The 19184-nt window shown below is 46.1% G+C and overlaps 1 protein-coding gene across 6 annotated transcripts in view; it reads left to right on the top strand.

Annotated features, from left to right (window-relative positions):
* SCML4 (Scm polycomb group protein like 4) overlaps positions 1 to 19184 on the top strand; it is a 97633-nt gene that overhangs the window by 69853 nt on the left and 8596 nt on the right. For 4 of the 6 annotated variants that reach the window (XM_059401147.1, XM_059401148.1, XM_059401145.1 and 1 more), the window contains one exon: positions 15442 to 15732. The exons of 1 other annotated variant lie outside the window; for it this stretch is intronic. In XM_059401147.1, the coding sequence (XP_059257130.1) occupies positions 15442 to 15732 (291 nt within the window). Of the gene's footprint in view, positions 1 to 8976; positions 9239 to 15441; positions 15733 to 19184 lie in introns of those variants that run through there. One more of the 6 variants, XM_059401150.1, reaches the window with a different exon arrangement.

Here is a 19184-nt window from a genome sequence, read left to right as displayed (position 1 = left end):
TGAAAAAACTAGGGCTAAGAAATAGAGTCTTGCCTGGGGGCCTTGCCTGGGGGCCTCAGATACCCACTCATGTCAATAAATAGTGTTGCTGCAGGGATTGGACCAGGCCATGAATCAAATATGTTTTTCAGTAAGAGTTAGTGTTTCTCTCTCATCACAGGATGGAAAGTGATCCAGGGGCTGAGTGCTTTTTGTTGCAGAGTAGCTTAGCATGGGGAAGTTGGAGGAAAGGATAATAAGGGCATGTAGGGGCCACACATTATGTGCTCAAGGGGCTAGATACCTCCACTTAGCAGCCCTGAGTTATGGGTTTGTAAAAAGTTGAACATGACTCTAGGCTCTGGATTTCAGTTTACCAAGAATGAGCCAAAATGTTGCCTTTCTTCTTTCTCTGGAAGCAGTATTGTTGATATATAAAGAACACATAGCCAGTGAAACTGGAATCTAGTCATTATGTCATTCTACAAACATTTGCTGAACACTCTTCTGTTCCACGCACCTTCTGTTCCAAGGTCTCTACATGAGACCTCATATTGTATTAAGACAAATACATGAGCTAGGGGAAGTTTTTGAAGTATAAAGTGACCACTACAGATAATGAAAAATAAATACATTTGCAGGTATGTGCTCACAGATAGGCTTAGAGCCTTCAAAAGAAAGATGCTTATAATAAGCGTGGCTATATTTTGAGCTTAAGAGGACAGCAGGGAAGGATAAATCTAGATTTTTAGCATAGTTTTTTTTTTTTTAAGATACTGTCAAGAACTCCATTTACAATTTTACATTAATCTGTCTGAGATCTGGGAAACAGGAAGAAATTTGGCCTTTGCAATGAAAGCTGGCTAATTAAATATAGTCTATGTGAGCCAACACCACATGCATTTGTGGTTTTTGTTTTTGCTTTGTTTTTTTTTTTTTGTTTGTTTGTTTGTTTGTTTGATATCTCTATATGTGCAAGCTTGGGAAAATATTTTCTTCTCTCTGGGCCTCCATTTCCTAAATGAGGTGTTGGGGTTGCTTGTGCACAGTGTGCCTTCTAATTCTGGCAGTATGAATCTGGCCTCTCCTGTAAGTCTTAGCTGACTCAGGAACATATCCTAAAGCTCATGTATTTTCTAGTGAATCTTGTAATGAGAATAGCAGAATGGTCTGATTTAGCTGTGCAATCCATTAAATCACTGTTACATTGAATAAGCAATGACCCATAAGATGTAATCATAAAGCTATGTCTCTCATTCTTTAAATATATCCTGTGGGACCACTTTGTTCCTATCCATGGATGAAATTTTGGACAAATCTTGTAACTTTTCTTGCTCCTTCAAGTAACAAAACATTCTCTAGTCAATAACTGATATATCTAGGTCAGTGTAATAATCAAACTTAATATTTCACACAAAGATATAGCTACTCCCCATTCTCAGTTCGGACCTGCTTCAGGACAATTGGCTTTTCTCTCCACCTCACACCTAACTTTGTGTTTTTGCCCTCTCCCACATCTAACTAATAATGATTTTGAATCCTTCATGACCAGAGTAAGGGAAGGAAGAGAGGCAAGAGGTAGGAGGAGAGTTTTTACTCGACTAATCCTGCTGTGAGTTGGTATCATACTCCCAAGTTCTAGCAGGTGTTGAAAGCTGATTCTTCATTCTATGGGCTCTTACATGAACATTTTGGTGATCCTACCATCTCTCACCTGCACTTTCCCAGACATGGACAAATATAATTCTTCTCTGGTTGGCTACCTGCTCACTTAAAATTCCTTCCACAGCCCCAAATCTGCAGTTAGATCTCTAGCTTCTTTCTGCAGAAGCCCCCTTGTGCCTCCAGTCCCACAGAAAGAACCTCAGATGATCTTACTTTTTTTTAGAAAAAGGGGAGGGGGAAGAGAAAGGCAGAGGAAGAGGGAGTGAGAGAATCCCAAATAGGCTGCACACCCAGTGCAGATTCCCACATGGGGCTCAATCTCATACCCTGAGATCATGCCGGAGCCAAAATGAAGTCAGATGTTTAACCAACTGAGCCACCCAGGTGCCCCAAAATCTTACTTTAGATCTCTCTTCTGATGGCCAACTTCTGGTCCCTGAAAAACACTACATATCCTTTGGCCAAACAAACTGGGCATACAGACTGCCATCAGAGTTGCCAGATTTTTGGATTTCTCATGGGAATCAAACAATAATCCATTGTGTCTCTCAAGCTCCAGGGACAGAAATCAAGCTAGTCACGTGGCACTGAAGCTCTTGGGAATACACTAGACATTTCTCTCCATAATTCATCTCCAAGTTAACGTATTTCTCAACCTCTACATTTCTTTTGCAGGCTGGGTGTAGGTGGTCACCTATAGGTATAAAACTGGCTTTCCACCATCTTTTTTTTTTTTCAAGATCTGCACACTTCACTCTACCTTGGGTTGTCTGTTGTCTTGCAGCCTCAGCCAAAACTGAAACTAAAATGGTTTCATTTCAACATCCTGTCTCAGGAGCCTCCCTTCAACTTTCCTTACATGATTACTGAGGAAACTCTTGCCTTGGTTTCTACTATAGTCTCTCCCAAGTTCACCATGCTGGAGGAAGTTCCAGAGCTTTCCCCGGAACAGTGTTGCTGCCTCACTTCTTCCCCTGATTGAAACAGTTATTTCTACCCCAAAGCTGCTTTCCTTCCTAATTGGTCTGGCTTTGGAAGCAATGACTTGAACTGTCTTCATGAGCTCTTCCCCAGCCCATGGCTGATTTGAAAAAAATGAATTTCTCCAAACCAGCCAACCTTGTGGACATTGTTTCTCATGCCCTAGGTGCTGCAGAACCGAGTGCAGTGTGTCTCATGTGTCTGGGAGCCTCAGGGAAGGTGGAAGAAGCAGCTATGTCACTATAGGCTCTAAACAACCCCCTTTCCACATGCCTTTTCCACCAGTCAGCCTCAAATGACACCAGTAGAGAGTTTGCCTTTAGATTAAGACATTGGCTCTGTAGGACTGCCTTGTCCAATTTCCTTTAAAGGGTAACACATCAAATTATTATCACTTCAGATGAAGAATTAGCTTCTCACCGCCCTCCCCCTTTCCCACTACTGTGGCAAGAAGCACACATATAAGAGGGGAAGGATGGAGGCCATAGTTGATTTTAGGCTCCAGATCCCTCCAAAGGACCTCATTGTTCCTAAACACGACTGCACAGTCTTGAGCTCATTTGAACCAAGTGGTTCTCTGCCCCAGTGCAGTTCAATTAGAGCTGTAACCTATCAGAGTTTGTCCACGCTCATTAGAGCATTTCCAGAAGACAGTTAATCAGACAATAAGAAAAGGAAAAACCATGACAGCTAAGGAACTATCAAAGAAACAAGGTCTGTGGCCAAAAAATGGACAATTTGGTGGAAGCCATGATTTTCCGATCCACTGTATGACAGCAGGCCATGCAGACCTGTTTTCGGTGGTTCTGGTGGTAGATTTAATCAAATCTAAGGTCTTGCCACTCAAACTCTGGTCAATTCTCACCTGAGAAGGGTAAAAACTCAGAGGTCCTCCTACACTCTTGAACAAGAAACCCCAGGTGTTTTGAAGACACATGATAGTTTGAGAAGCAAGGATTTAGGGTAATACTCTCCCAGCTAGACAACGTGGCAGCTGAGGAGCCATGTGGAACTCCTACCAGACGGCGCCCTAAGGGTCAGGTGGGGTTGTATTCATAAGGAACTTGGCAAAGACAAAGCCATTGAAGTAGAGATCTACTATTCTAGAGATCACTACCATTCAGTGAATGCTTGAATGGTAGTGATCTCCCCATTAGGGGTGACAAGGGCAGAGGCCCACTTTTTAGGGCCATGAGGCGGAACACCGGCAACCCAAAACAGAAGTAGGAGCAAGATGTCACTGCTAGAGTGTTAGAGTCTAGCTTTGGGCAGATGGGGCCCCAGAAACACCAGTGAGGGACCCCCCACAGGTGAAAGTGAGGATACCAAGACAGAGCAGCTCACATTGGAAGAATAGAGGCCATCTTCCACATCTCTTTCTCAGAGCATTCAAGTAGAAAGTTTCTCCTTTGATCTTTTTCTTATGTCTGAGGAAAAACCAGACTACCTACTAGGCTTCCTGTATCCAGTCTGGAAGGTGTCAAGTTCTTGGCTTGAAATCAGGAACTTGGGTCATTTCCCTTAATTCTATTACCTGACAGCCACACGTGGTATGTGTTTTAGAAAATAGAGCAGCTTTCTGGTGCTTTAGAAGAATGGAGGCAGAAACGCGGATTCCATAGCACTTTGGTTCTGTCAAAAGCCGTGGGATGGGGGCGCCTGGGTGGCTCAGTGGGTTGGGCCTCTGCCTTCGGCTCAGATCGTGATCTCAGGGTGCTGGGATCGAGCCCCACATCCGGCTCTCTGCTCAGCAGGGAGCCTGCTTCCTCCTCTCTCTCTGCCTGCCTCTCTGCCTACTTGCGATCCCTCTCTCTGTTAAATAAATAAATAAAATCTTAAAAAAAAAAAAAAAAAAAAAGCCGTGGGATGATCATAGGGAAATTTTACCTTACCTCTGAATCCTGAGGAGAAAAGCCCGCAATTATAAATACACTTTCGCCAGTGTTTTCCAGACTTAGTGTGCTCAGGAACCACCTGGTGTTTTGTTAAAGTGTGGATTCTAGCCTCGGTGGGGCTGGCCTGGGGCCCGAGAGTCTGCATATGTAACAGGTGCGCCCGTGGACTGGTGTTGCTGCCGGTCGGTGACCGCACTTGGCATGATAAAGCGTGGGCTGGCAGAGTTCTGGCTGCCTAGGGAAATGTATCATTTATTTCAGGTTTTTAGTAAAATAAGTCTATTTGCACTAGGACAATGACCACACACACACTGTACAACTGTTCAAAGATGAACCAACGCCCATGGAGAGGAGAGGGACAGAGTGGTCGGGTGAGATGGCAGGGGTACAAATGCGGGTGAGAAAGAGGAGGTTTGCTGCACTGCTGAGAAGGGTGAACAGGGCTAAGAACCATGGCAGGCAAAGTCCTCAGTGGGGCCTGGCCACCTTCCACAGCAGGGTCCCTGCCGTGCTCCAGGCTTCCCCGAATCCTGAGAAGATGTCCACGTGTTCTCCCAGACCCTTGTTTACCCGTCCTCGGTGGCACGTCATTTTGCCTTCTACTGCAAGCATCTGGGTCCAGATCTCATCTCCCTGCTGGGTAGATTGGGGGGCGGAGCCTGGGATGGAATGAGGCTGCGGCAAATATTTACGGCTTGAATTCGGTGCAACACAATGGAATACATCGTCCGCTCACCAAGAGTAGAGGAGATCTCTGGGAACCACAGATGTGATAGCTGAGCTCTTCTGCAAGATCTAATTTAGTGATTGGTTTCCTGCCTTTTGAAGTTTTAACGCGATGGGAACAAACTGTTTACTTTTTCTTGAGAAGCTTTCTTGATACACAGATGGGAGGGGTGGGAGATGACGAGGGACATTTGTTCTTGAAGCTTGGTGTTTTGGGCCTTGACTGGTGGTCTTTGAGCCAGGCATTGGGCAACTAGCAGCAGAACAGCCATGCCCAGTGTGCTCCATTACAGTTGAACCTATGTACCCAGGCTTTAGAAATCAAATCAGCTTCCTTGTTAAGCTGCAAATCCATCTAATACGATAGCTCTACAGAGAAAGACTATACATGGAATACTTATCTTTCCAAAAGATTGTTTATTTCTAAAAGGAAAGAGAGTTTATCAAGAGCCATGAGTTAGATGACATAGAAACAGCCATTTAGTCAGCACACATTTAGTGAGCTTTCCCATTTGGGATGCACTGAGGCCCAAAAGGTCAAGGCCACTTGCTCAGAGCCACAGAGAAAGGCTACAGCAGGGAGGAGATTGTGCCCAGGTCTTCTCTTCCCCAACCCTTTGCTTTCTTCCCAAGCCGGTCGTCGCTTGGGTCCTATTACCCGTCACTTGCCAGGGAGTACACCCCGTGTGCCCCCAGCTCAGAAGCCTGACTGCACACAATGGTGCTCACACATGGCTTGGGGTACACCTGTGTCACTTCATCCCACAAACATAGAACAAAACAAACCTCAACCGCCATTTAGCAAAATCCCGGCAGAAACTGTACTCCAAGTATATCAATTTGCTTTTCTCCTTCTGGGTTTCCTATCTTGGCCCCAAGGAGTGTTTCTTCCTTGTCCCCAGGCTCTGGGCACACCCTTGCTGGAGGACATCCATAGGACAGGCAGAACCCATCACTCCAGACACCAGGAGAGCTCTCTTATCTTCACAAAACTCACACAGAGGGGCCTGCTCCACCTGACATTAGGCATCATTTGACTTGGTACTTTATTTTGAGGATTTATTCATTTATTTTGAGATAACACATGAGTGAGTGAGTGGGGGGGTAGGGCAGAGGGAGAGAGAGAGAATCTCAAGCAGGCTCGCCGCTGACCCTGGAGCCAGACATGGGACTCTATCTCATGACCCTGAGATCACAACCTGAGCTGAAATCAAGAGTTGGAAACTTACCTGACTTAGCCACCCAGGCACCCCTCGACCTGTTATTTTATTTTATTTTAATTTTATGTGACAGAGATCACGTGTAGGCAGAGAGGCAGGCAGAGGGGAAAACATGCTCCCTGCCAAGCAGAGAGCCTGATGTAGGGCTCGATCCCAGGACCCTGGGATCATGACCTGAGCCGAAGGCAGAGGCTTTAACCCACTGAGCCACCCAGGAGCCCCTTGAATTGTTATTTTAAATAATATGTGGAATGAAGGAGGCAAACAAAACAAACAACAACAAAAACAAAGGAAGTTGTGCTATACCAGATTCCCTTGCAGCCGCTTATCTCCCAATGCAGGCCAGTGTCTGGAGCTATGTTCACCTTGTCCCAGACAGGGGGGCCACGAAAGCAAAGTGAGTGGTTCTCTTCTCAAGCTGCGTGTTGGAAAGAGGGTCATTTGGGAGGAGAACAAAGTATCAGTACCAAGCTCAGGTGTTAAGAATCCTCTGAGAATAAATGAAACAAGATGGGATCTGGAGGGAGACAAACCATAAGAGACTCTTAATCTCACAAAACAAACTGAGGGTGACCGGAGGGAGGGGGTTATGGAGAGGGGGGTGGGGTTATGGACATTGGGGAGGGTATGTGCTATGGTGAGTGCTGTGAAGTGTGTAAACCTCGAGATACACAGACCTGTACCCCTGGGGCTAATAGTACATTATATGCTAATTAAAAAAAAAAAAAAGAATCCTCTGAGAAAGTTTTGTTGGAAAAGTTCAAAGAGGAGTGTCCACAGGTCTACAGCAAATACAAAGGCCTTCCTATATTTTCAGACAGCTAGGTCCCGGGCAAGCCTGGCCAGCGCTCCCACGGCAAAACATGGGGAGTGTTTGTCAGAGCAGGACTCCTAATCTTAGCTCTGGCCCTGTGCGTCAGTATGAGTTTATTTAGGGAAATTTATGTATTGTGCTTCCAATTATATCATTCATTAAATGATAATGTCTGTACACATTTTTAAAAACCGCACTAGGGATGCCTGGCTGGCTCGGTCAGTAGAGCATGAGACTCTTGATCTCAGAGTTGGAAGTTTGAGCCCCACATGGGGTGTGAGATCACTTAAAAAAAAATAAATAAAATCTTTTTTTAAAAAAATTGAGCTAAAGGGGAAAAATAGAATCTCATGAAAAAGGCCTGAGTTCTGTGGAGTTTAAAATCGTTTTTCTTCAATGTTCAGTAACTTACTGAACCTCTTTGCATTGCAAGCCTTTTGTTCTCTTTTGAGTCCTGTAGATACTGAGGAAACACGAGATAAGTGTTCAATAATGATAGTTAAATGCACAAATGTTCCAATTAAGCCAGGATATAACCCTCTGAGATAAACTTCATGAACTCTCTCCTATTACCGGGTAGCGTGTTGGTCTCATACATAAGCAGTAAACCGTTGGCTGAAAAAAAATCCCATCAACTTTCTGGCAGAGAACTGAACATGCATTCTGAGGCCGATACATCATAGCTGTGAGTGAATTAATCATTATAATTTCCAAACTGACATGTGGAGTCAAGAGAAATGAAGCAAATGCCCTTTTCCCATTTGCGGCAAATTACCCCAAAACTTAGTGGCGAAGAATAACATTTACTACCTCAGTTTCCATGAATCAAGAGTTCAGGTGCAGCTTCACTGGGTCCCCTGGCTCTGGGACTCCCACCAGGCCATATCTCAAAGCTCAACCAGGAAAAGGTCAGCTTCCCAGCTTATTCCTGTGGTTGCTGATTTCCCATGAGCTGCTCGTTTCTTGCCACATGGGCCTTTCCACAGAGCATCTCACAGCGCGGCGGTTTGCTTTACCAGCGTTAGGAATACTGGAAAGTGTCATCCTGAGAGTCAGGATGTCTATTCAGAACCAAAACTTACAAGGAGTCCTGTATTCTGCTGACTCCAACCTTTTCCTGATCGAGGACCATTTTTAATTTCCGAAAGTTCTAGAAAGACCGAAAAAGTGTGGGGGTGTTGAGGAAACAGAAGGTGACTGTGGAGGGTGCCGCCCCTACCTGTTCTCCCTTTCCCACTTGTTAGGAGTTGCCCTAAGAACTTGGGGTACAGGTGTGGCAAAGCTGCAAGACCGTAGGGAAAATATTCTGGAATCTGCTCTCCTCTTGAGATGGGAAGGGTATTCATTATCCCGAATGGCTGACTGTGGGCAAAATTGCCTTTGGACAGAATTTCCACAGGAGGAAATCAACCCACAGACTTAGAACAAAGTCTTAGGCACACCAGAAACATTTGAGAGGACTGTTGAAGTGCAGGTGTCAGGCATTAAAATTATGGCTGGTTTCTGTGCGTCTCATTAGGGGAGAATAAATAAATGTACTTAAATCGACCAGAGGGGAGTCATAAGGTTGATTCTGAGGGCTGAGTGATTTGAACTTAGAGACAAGCTTAAAGGGAAAAATCTATACTGGCCAGAGTCCAAGTTAATGGAAAATTTAATTGAAGCGAATGAAACGCTAAGCCTCCTAGGTGGCGTGGCCTGGTGCCCTTTGAACCGGGAAGGCTGGGACAGGAGGCCACTGAGGGCCCAGAGGGAAAACGTGATGAGCTTATCTGAGCAAGAACCAGGGCGGGACTGGGCCTGAGCAAAGAAAGTCCTCAGACCTCCACCGGAGCCTCGGTGAGAGGCTGCCTTCAGGGCTGAGAGGAAATCTGCTGATTTCTGCCACCAAGAAGTCCTCCCAGGGCCGCTGCCTCCCATAGCAGCACCGGCCCAGAGGAGCTCGCCGGCCGCCCGAGGTAGGAAGCCCCTGGGCTTCAGCTGGGGAAGGGCAGCCCTTCTGGAGACCTGCTGTTGTTTTCCAGGGTCTCCTCCGTCCTGCCCACTTCTGCTCTCCGCTTCTCTCCTGGCAGCTCTTTCTCTGCGGCCCAGAGCTCCGAGGCTGCACCCCCGGGGCGGGCAATCGTCCGTCCCCAGCTCTTGGGGCAGCAGCCTGTGGGGCCCACAGAGCCACTTTCTTTTTGAATCTGGGTATCGGAGCTGGGATCTGGGGAGCTGCCCTCTCTTCTAGCCGCCGAGCCAAGCTGCTCACGCACGGAGCCCTCTAGACCCTGCTGCAGGGAGGGGTTGGCCTTTCGTGCCAGCCTGGGCAGGGGTGCGTGGCCGCTGGCCGGCACAGTCGCTCCCGAGCAAGGCAGCGGCTCCAGGCCCCGGGGAAGGGGGCGGTGATGATTATAGGAAGGGTTCACTGTGTGCAGCAGGTGCCGCTTCAATGGAGAAGTTACGACTGATGTGGGGAAACAAGGCGGGAGTGGAGGGGGTGTGTGGGTGGGTGTGGGTGCATGTGCACGCGCGAGAGAGCGGGTGGAAAGAACTGTTTGTACTGAAAAAGAATCGTTTCTAAGACTCTGGGATTTGGGGGTTATTATTGCATGAATAGGTATTAATTGAGACTAATTTTGCAGATGGCAGTATTGTGGCTTTGCAGGGACTTTGTTTGGTTAAAGAATCCAAGTAAAGTGCCGGCTTCACTTTTTTGGTAAAATAAAGCGGCAAGGTCACTTAACTAGGAGCAGTTTGGGCTTGTGTCCTAAATGACAAGGAGTGAACCCCAGCCTGAGCTAAAAGTCCATCAGGAGTGTCTGCACATTTATACATGTGAGCCCCTTTTTCCTCTCTGCACTGCTCCTGCTGCTTTGGGACTTTCTTTTATTATTGTTATTATTATTATGCTCAGTTAGCCACGGTATGGTACATCATTAGTTTTTGATGTGGTATTCTATGATTCATCGCTCCATTGGCTTTTTTCTTCCTGCTTTTCTTTGGACGTTCTCTGCCTTCTGAGTGCCCTTCCCCGACCCTCCAGGAATGGGGCTGCATCGGGCGGGTGATCTGGAAGGCTCTGCAGGGGTGAGGGAGGAGGGAGGTGCCTACACACACCTGGCCCTCGGGTTTGTTTGCTGGACAGCAAGGCTTAGATACAGTTCAAACTCAGAAGCAAATGGCCATCCCTTGAGGCTCGAGTGGGGTTGAACTCTTCCAGAGTGTTCTTTGGCTTCAGTAATGGAAAGGCTTTCTATACAGCAGTGGGGGGACAATGCAGTTCACAGATCATATTGGTGAAAAAGGAACACTGGGCTCTTCTGAAAGTTCCCGAGACATGAAACCCTGAACATGCGGCAAGATGTCTTTGATGGCGCCATTGGTGTGTTTGCCTTTCTGTGTAAGGCTGGCAAGAGTGGGTTATTCCTTTTCCTGGAGGAAAGATGTAATGATTTTCCAAGCAGCGTCCTTTGTCTCTTGGATAGAGGCAGGGAGGTTCAGAAAAAAGTACAGGAGTCCCCTCTCCCTTATCCCGCTTTGCTGAGTTGATGTTCTCCACAGAGATCTCCGCCTTGCCAGGGAGACAAGCTCATTGCACATGAGAAGGGATTTTCTAAGAAACCAGGGAGAACAGGACAGGGGAACATCTTAATCTGTCAGCTCCCTGGTTGGCCACCAGTCTCTGTGCCAGAGCTGGGTCTGTGCGGGGCCATCCCAGGACTGCTGGCCCCATCTGGTGTTCACTCACCAGTCAGCCACAAAACTGCTAAAAAGTGTCATTCTCCCTCCACAGGATCTGGTCCTTTTTTTTTTTTACCAGCTTTCAAGAGCGGTTTTAGGTAACCAATAATCCATGCATCCCACAATGAAATTCTCAGTTACTGAGAGTTCCGCATACCCACAGTTTCTCTCCCTGTATGTTGATGACTTTATGGTTTTGAGTAGTAGAAAGGTGATATATCCAGTAGTCACAAAGAAAGCAAGATGAATGGGGGTAAGATGTATGGAGGAACTTTTAGGCCACGAGATTTGCAGTACAATGAGCTAATTGTGAGGGAGATTGTAAAATTTCTTGCAGGAAGCTTTTAAATAAGAAGCTCATTTGTTTTCCAATTTACCACCCAGCCCGAAAAGAGGGCTTGGTACTCACTCAGCATTCATTCTACTATGAACACACCACCTTTCACAATTTCTGCTATGTCCATACAACAGTTGTAAAAGTGTTTACTCAAGATATTCCTTTAAACGGATTCATTTCCTTTAACTTTAGCTCTCTTAGTCACTTTAAGCAATGATACCGTATCAGTGAAATCAGAGTTTGATGGGCTAATTATATTTTATTGCTATACACTAAAATACATGACTGTAAGAAAACAATGTTCACCTGTTGCTCTGTCTTCCAAAAAGATACAGGTTCAAGTCCTAACTTTCAGTGCCTGTGAATAGAAGTGTTCTTTAGAAATAGGATTTTTGGGGCATCTGGGTAGCTTAGTCGGTTCAGCATCTGACTCTTGACCTCTGCTTGGGTCATGATCTCAGTGTCGTGAGATAGAGCCCTGTGTCTGGCTCTGCATCTGACATGGAGCCTGCTTAAGATTTTCTCTCTCCCGCTCCCTCTGCTCCCGCCCCTGCCACCACTCTCTCTAAATTAAAAAAGAAAGAAAGAAAGAAAGAAATAGGGGTTTTGCAGATGTAATCAAGAAGATGAGGTTACATCGGATTATGGGCCCTAATCCAATGACTGATGTCTTCCTAAGACATTTGGACACAGACACAGATACACAGCCAAGATGCCATGTGGCAACGGAGATGGATAGGAGGTATACATCTATAGTGGAAGACTGTTGGATTCCACCAGCAACTAGGTGGACAAGTAGGGATACTACACTTGAACCTTAAGAAAGAACATGGCTCTGGGGCACCTGGCTGGTGCAGTCCGTAAGCCTCCTACTCTTGGTTTCAGCTCAGGTCGTGATCTCAGGGTCATGAGATCGAGTCCCACATCAGGCGCCGTGCTCAGCTTGGAATTTGCTTGAGTTTCTTTCTCCCTCTGCTCCTCCCCCCACTCCCCTTCTCTCCAAAATAAAAAATAAATCTTAAAAAAAAAAAAAAAAAGAGGAAGAAGAAGAAAGAAAGAACATGTCCCTGCCAACACCTCGGTTTCATACCTCTAGCCTCCAGAATTATGAGACAATGCATTTCTGCTGTTTGAGGCCACTAAGTTTACGTTTTTTCCTATAGCCGTAGAAAGCAAATATACCAAAGTCCCAACTAAAATCATGCCCTGTCCCGCCAGTGGGACACACCTAACACTTGCGGAAATGCTGGGCTGGTTGCTCTGTGCAGCCCCTTTTCAGTCCTGGGGGTGAATGATGAGGGCCTGCCTGGTATCCATCATTTTCACACTTCGCTATAGTGTCAACACCCCTATTTACAAAGGTGAGGAAAAGGCTGTTGTAACCAGGTTTGAGCAGATGTGACTCATCAATTCTGAACGGCACCCTCGTGTGTGCACCTGAATGTACTGATCACTCCCAGGCTGCCTGGGAGCTATAGGCTAGGCAGAACTGCGGTGGGGGGTTTGCGGAGCTATCTCCATGGTTGTTCACCCGCTGTCTCCGGGATAACTGGTAAACCCTGTGCCGGCTGGAGGGCTATTGCCTAAGGGTCTCTCAAGTCAGTTTTACTTTTTGATGAATTCATTTGGATCCTAGCCCAGAAACTGGCTTTTATTACCTTTGATCTCACCCATGGTCGTCAGCAGTTTTTCAACCAATAAAGTCCATGTTCCCTTGTTCCCCATTTCTGCACGTCATCACAGGGGGACAATCTTTCATCCGCATCTGTATTTTCCAGTGGAAAATACGGATATAGATTGGAGAATTAGCTGCGTTCTCTACCTCATCACTATCAGAACTACATAGATATATTTAGTCTCGATTTAAAATACTGAATAAACAGAATTAATGTTTTAGTTCTTTTTTATCATTGTCTATCACGAATCCACATGACAAATTTATATATAGACCTTTGAATCTGTATTGTAATGTGTATTCTGCGTAATGGCTACCTCATTGCTAACAGTTATATTAAATAAATAAATATTTATTGAGTGCCTTCTGTATACCAGACACTACAAGTAGCTTCCTCACATATACCAAGGCACCTGCCACTAGGGACACAGAAAGGATTAGTAGCTCAGATACTGAGAACATTTTAATAAAAGGAATATAACGACAGCTTTACTGCTAACCGGCTTGTATTGGTGCTAGCGCATAGTAGGTGCTCAGTGTTTGTCTTCCTCTTCCTCACTCCATTCAGGAGGCAGCCTCATACATAGCTCTGTAGCCTGGTCCTTTTTAGAATCTTCCTCCTGCTGTCTTCTGATTCAGGCGGAAGAGATGCAATAGACATCATCCACGTGAAGGTGTGGAGTTCCGGCTTCCTGAAGACACCTTGCAGCCCTCCACTGGCCACGAAGCAGAAAGCACAGAGCATGAGTACACTGAGGCTGCCCAGCTGGCTTGTGCCATGGTGGCCAGAGCCGTGGTGGCCAGGCTTGCCTGTGTAAAAATACTCTTGAGAATGTGTTCACACCTAACACCAGACTTTGGCAATGAATTATTTAAATAGCTTTATTGAGATGTATAATTCATAGATCATACAAGAATGCAACATAGTGGCTTTTAGTATATTCACAGAAATGTGCAGCCACAATGGCAGAACACTTTCAACACCTCAAAAAGTCCATACCCTTTAGCTAGCACTCTCTCCCCACCCCCGCTACCTCCCCTGCCCTCAGCAACCACTGATCTACTTTTGATCTCTATAGAGTTGCCTATCCCGGACATTTCACAGAAGTGGAATCACTTCATCTGTGGCCTTTTGTGATTGGATTCTTTCACTTAGCAGAATATTTCAAGGCTCATTCACACTGTTGCAGTATCAGTATTCATTTCTTTTTATGCCCAAATGATAGTCCATTGTGTGGATATGTCTCATTTCAGGGATCCATTCATCAATTGATCGCCTTTTGGGTTAGTTCCACCTTTGGGTTATTATGAATAGTGCTTCTGTAAATATTCATGTGCCAATTTTTGTGTGGATGTATGTTTTTATTTCTTTCGGGTAAATATCTTGGAGTGGAATTGCTGGGTTGTAGAGTGACTCTAGTTTGAACCACTTGAGGAAGAGAGATTGCACCATTTTACATTCGCACCAGCTGTGTATGAGGGTTCCACTCTCTCTACAGCATCATCGACACTTGTTATTATCTGACTTTTTATTGTAATCATCCTAGTGAGTAGGAAGTTCTACTTCTTTGTGGTTTTGATTTGCATTCCCCAATGGCTAATGTTGGGGAACATGTTTTTATGTGTTTGTTGGCCATTTGTATATCTTCTTTGGAGAAAGATCTCATCAAGTTCTTTGTCCATCTTTAAATTAGCTTGTCTTTTTATTGACATTTATTGAGTTACTCTGGAAACAAGTCCCTGATGAGATATATGATTTGTAAGTATTTTCTCCCATTCTGTGGGTAATCTCTTCACTTTTTTGCTGCTATCTTTCAAAGCACAGAAGTTTTACGTTTATGGAGGACTGTAGGGCTGACCAGATCAGCATTGGTTTCCCCAGTTTATTAGCTCTGGAGGAAGGGCAGTACCCTCAGGTGTTTTGAGACTGAAGGTGGGGAGGAAGTACCATTGCCCTTATGTCACCACCCAGATCAGATTGTTAACTTAGGGACATTGTGAATCCTGTTTGAGCTCTCAAGCATCCCGGGCTGGGTGAGGAGGGCAGTGTTGGTGGGCAAAGAGAAAAGAGAGCAGGGAGATTCAGACAAGCTGGTAGAGACTGCTGGACGGGCAACACCATGAAAGGGAAAAGACCTTTGAATTTTACTTTCAAATCATCAATAGCCAAAGTAATCACTTTTTCCTCTGAACAGAGAGGGGCACATCTCTCATCCTTACTATAATATGCTTTGTTGGTGAGGCAAGTGTCTTAATCTGTTGAGAGGTGAACTATTTGGGATTATGATGTAGGGTCCATTCTTCCTCATCTCTCATCCCCACACATAGTGGCACCGGTGCTGCAGGGGAAACATTTGCCAAGACTGTCAGGTAGCCTCTTGGCTTGCTCTCTGATCTCTGCTTCTCTGTCCTGCCTTCTTGCTTAGCAAAAACAGCCACCACTGAGGAGTGCCTGGTGAACCCTGTAGGCATGAACCGCTACAGCGTGGACCCCTCCACCTCCGCCTTTAGCCACAGGGGCTCCTTCCCCACCTCCTCCTCGCTGTACTGCAAGAGGCAGAACTCTGGAGATGGCCATCTTGGGGGAGGCCTGGCCACCACTGCCAATGGTCCCCGTTCCAGCCCCATGTCCTCTGGAGGCCCGTTGGCACCTGGGCTGAGGCCCCCAGGCTCCAGCCCCAAGAGAAACGGGACCTCTCTCGAAGGAAACAGATGTGGTAATGTAATGCATGTTTTGGCTTCCCCGTGTTTTAACCTCCTCGGCCATTGCTCTGGGATCACTGCATGTAGGGGGATGGGGGTGGGGAGGGGAGGGAAACCATGCTGTCTGAACACGGGAACACTGGGAAATCAGAAGCCCTTTCGTGGATTTTTGTTGTTCTTAAAGGCAGCTAACTTCAACCTTTGACCACAGTATTTTTTTTTAAGAAAGTGGTGTATTAGAGTAGGCTAGGCTGTAGGAGTAAATAGACTCCAAAATGTACAGTGGTTCAAGTGCAATAGAAATTCATTTATTGTTCAAGAGTCCAAGGTGGGTGCTCTCAGTTGGTAGATGCACCCCAATTCAGGGACTCAGGCTTTGTCCATTTTGTGTCCCAGCTATCCCCTGTGGTCTCCGTGCCCCCAGCACCCAGTGAGTAGAAAGGGAAAGAGTGAGCACGGAAGGCACACACTTCCCTGGAGCCAGGAAACGATGCATGTCACTTCTGCTCATATTTCATTGACAAGAACTGGCCATTTTGCCACACTTAACTCTAAGGGAATCTGAAAGGTATAGATCAACGCTATGCCAGGAAATAGAAGAATGAGATGTCAGTAAAGCATCGTCTCTTGTTTAGTGGGTGACCTTTGCAGGATACAAATACATGGGCAGAGTCAGAGTTACACATTTCTACAATGCTGGTTATAATCTGTCTATGGTTTCATTAGACAGAATGAGCTTCAGTCTCATCCGTTAAAGATCCCTCATTGGAATGTAGTGCACAAAAGGGCTCTCATTCTAGGGGTAGCTTGGCATCCATTTTGGATTATGGTTTTTTAAAAAATCATTTTCAAGCTTCAGTATTGCATTACTGAACAAAGCCTGTAGAGCATAGTAGATAATCACGTGGACTGTGGAACCAGATGCACTGGGCTGGAATCCTGGACCCAACACTTCCCGACCTTATGACCTTCTGCAAGTCTGGACTGCTCTGTGCCTCAGTTTCCTCACCTGTAAAATTGGAATGGTAACAATAGCATCTACCTCATAGGTTTGTTGGGAGGATTAAATAAATTCATATGTGTATTTAGTGCAAGGCGTACACATGGTAAGAGCTCAATAAACATCAGCAGTCACAGACCATGTCAGCACACCTCTCCAGAGACCACAGCCCAGCAGCTCTGCACCTGAAAACTGCCGAAGAGAGGAGGCCCCAGGCCGAGGAGGAGTCAGGGAGTCTCCATCTTGCCTTCTGGAGCCTCCAAGTGGGTTGTCTGTCTTCCCTGGTGAGCCACATCTTTGTTCTGAGTCGCAGCTCTCTCTACCAGTAGCCCTGAGAAGCCACAGTGATGAGCTGTTTTGTACGGTCCAACGTCCTTCACGTGCTCCCCTCAAGGACCTCCCCCATCCTGCACAAGCCTCTCCTGGCTGAGGACAGAAAGGTATGCAGGAAATGCTGGAGGGAAAGGCAGTTCTGGGGGCAGAGCGCAGAATCTCTCAGCCAAGGGGGCTTTGGCAAATGTAGAGGCGTCCTGCAGACTGCTTCCCAACGTTATCACGTCGAGCCATCAGCCGGGCAAAAGATTTGAGTGGACAGAGACACTTCCCACCTGACTTTTAAGAATAAGAGCAGAGAACAAGATCCGGCACAAATCAACATTGGAATGTAAAGGAGGGGGCCCAGCTGTTTCCTAGGCTTGTCCGCAGAGTTTGTAACATCTGGTATAGAGTAGTCCAGTCAACGTCCGTTATCTCTGTGCCCCTGCCATGATGCCAGGGCCCGCACGGTTTGCCCCTGGCTGTCAAAACTCTCATGTTGGTGTCCCTCTGCCCTTCGCGTGTCTCTTCCTCTCCACCTCTTCTCCTCAACCCAGTTCCCATTTTCTCAGGGCAGTGATCATAGGACATCCCCTGATTGAATTGACTCATAATCCTAAGAGTGTTAACCCTTTTTCAAAAGGAGGTATTTACTCTCTCTTCCATTCAAGTTGGTGGAGTATCAAGCCTTAGGTCCTACCTGTAGGATTCAAGCAGTAAGAAGAAGGCACGATTTCGATGAAGAGAACTTCTGCCACTAGCTGAGTAATTGTCTGCTCCATTCCGGTCTGTCTGGTACCCCCAGATGAGGGGAGTCGTGGACCCCCTGAAAAGGATCTCAAGGTAGTTTCCTTCCCATCCAGCTTCAACAACCCTCTTGTCTTTCATATTCATCCCTACCTCAGCCCTTTGGTCTCCTGGAATGACACCCTGGTTAGCTATCTGAGGAGTCTTCCTTGAGGAGAGGCCCAGACCCTCCCCAGGAACCAGCTCTCAGAGAGAGCCCTTTCTGTTGGAGCTCGGGTTGCTCCCTGGGAAAGCCCCACTTGCTCAGGGCTCAGGTAAAATCAGAGAGATGGAGCCCACAGGCTACTTTCCACTCCAAGCAAATCACTAACTCTATCCTGAATACTGGCTGTCTCTTAAACAACTTAGAAATATTGGTGAGAACTTTGATACCCAGCAAATCAGAGTGGTTCATAATTAGCAGGACCACTCTGGGCTGTGGGATATTAAAAAATCACAGCTTCCTCAGAGTAAAGTGGCTGCAGGTTATAGCACCTGAAGTCCATTGTTGAGCCTCTGTGTTCCACGGAAGAAAAATAAAAGTATTCACCCTTTGTAGGTACACTAACTCTCGAATGTTCCAAGGATTCCTTTAACCAGTATGTTAAATGGAACCGCAGATACCAGAAAGCCAGCCAGCTATGCTCGTTCTAGCGTCAAGGTGAAGGAAGCGGGTGGGGAGAATACGGGCACGGAGGGCAGCGCCGACCTCTCCGAAACAGGGGTTCCGCTCTGCTTACATCTCATTGGCCGGAGCATAGTCACGTGACCACCAGCTGCAAGGGAAAGTGGGAAATAGGGGTTTATTCTAAGCGACATGATCCCAGCTGGAAATCGGGGATTCTGTTACAAAAGAAGAGGGAAAAAAGATAGTGGGGAGACAATCGACAGTCTCAACCACACCTCCCAATTAAAAATGTTCATTCCATCGATTTCCTTCTGTAGCACTTTGTTCCCTTATCTCCAGCATGTCCTCCTTCTTGCCCTACAGTAGGAACCAGACCCCCAGCTTCGTGAGGTCCCTTGCTCATCTCTCAGTCCTCCACAGTCCCAGAAAAGGGGACTGCTTGTTTGAGGCATTTACTAAATAGCCATTTAGTAAATACGAGCCAGACACTTCCCATACATTATTTATGACTTCCTATCAGTTATATTTTACAATTTATTATTATAGGATGTATATATTATTATAGTAGGTATTATTATATACAATACAGATAAAGTGAAGATCAAGATAAGATTCAAGTGTTAAGCCAGGATTTTACTTTAACTGACTTCAAAGCCAGCATCTTTCAAAATTACCCCCAGGGATTTTCAAACTATGTTCAGTGGGCTTCAAGGAGTCCCTCTGAGGCTTTAGGGGCT

This window comes from Mustela nigripes, chromosome 5 (genome assembly GCF_022355385.1).
Source record: "Mustela nigripes isolate SB6536 chromosome 5, MUSNIG.SB6536, whole genome shotgun sequence".
Taxonomy (NCBI): Eukaryota; Metazoa; Chordata; class Mammalia; order Carnivora; family Mustelidae; genus Mustela; species Mustela nigripes.
Note: the sequence above shows the minus strand (reverse complement) of the source record. Positions and strands in the feature narration are given on the sequence as shown.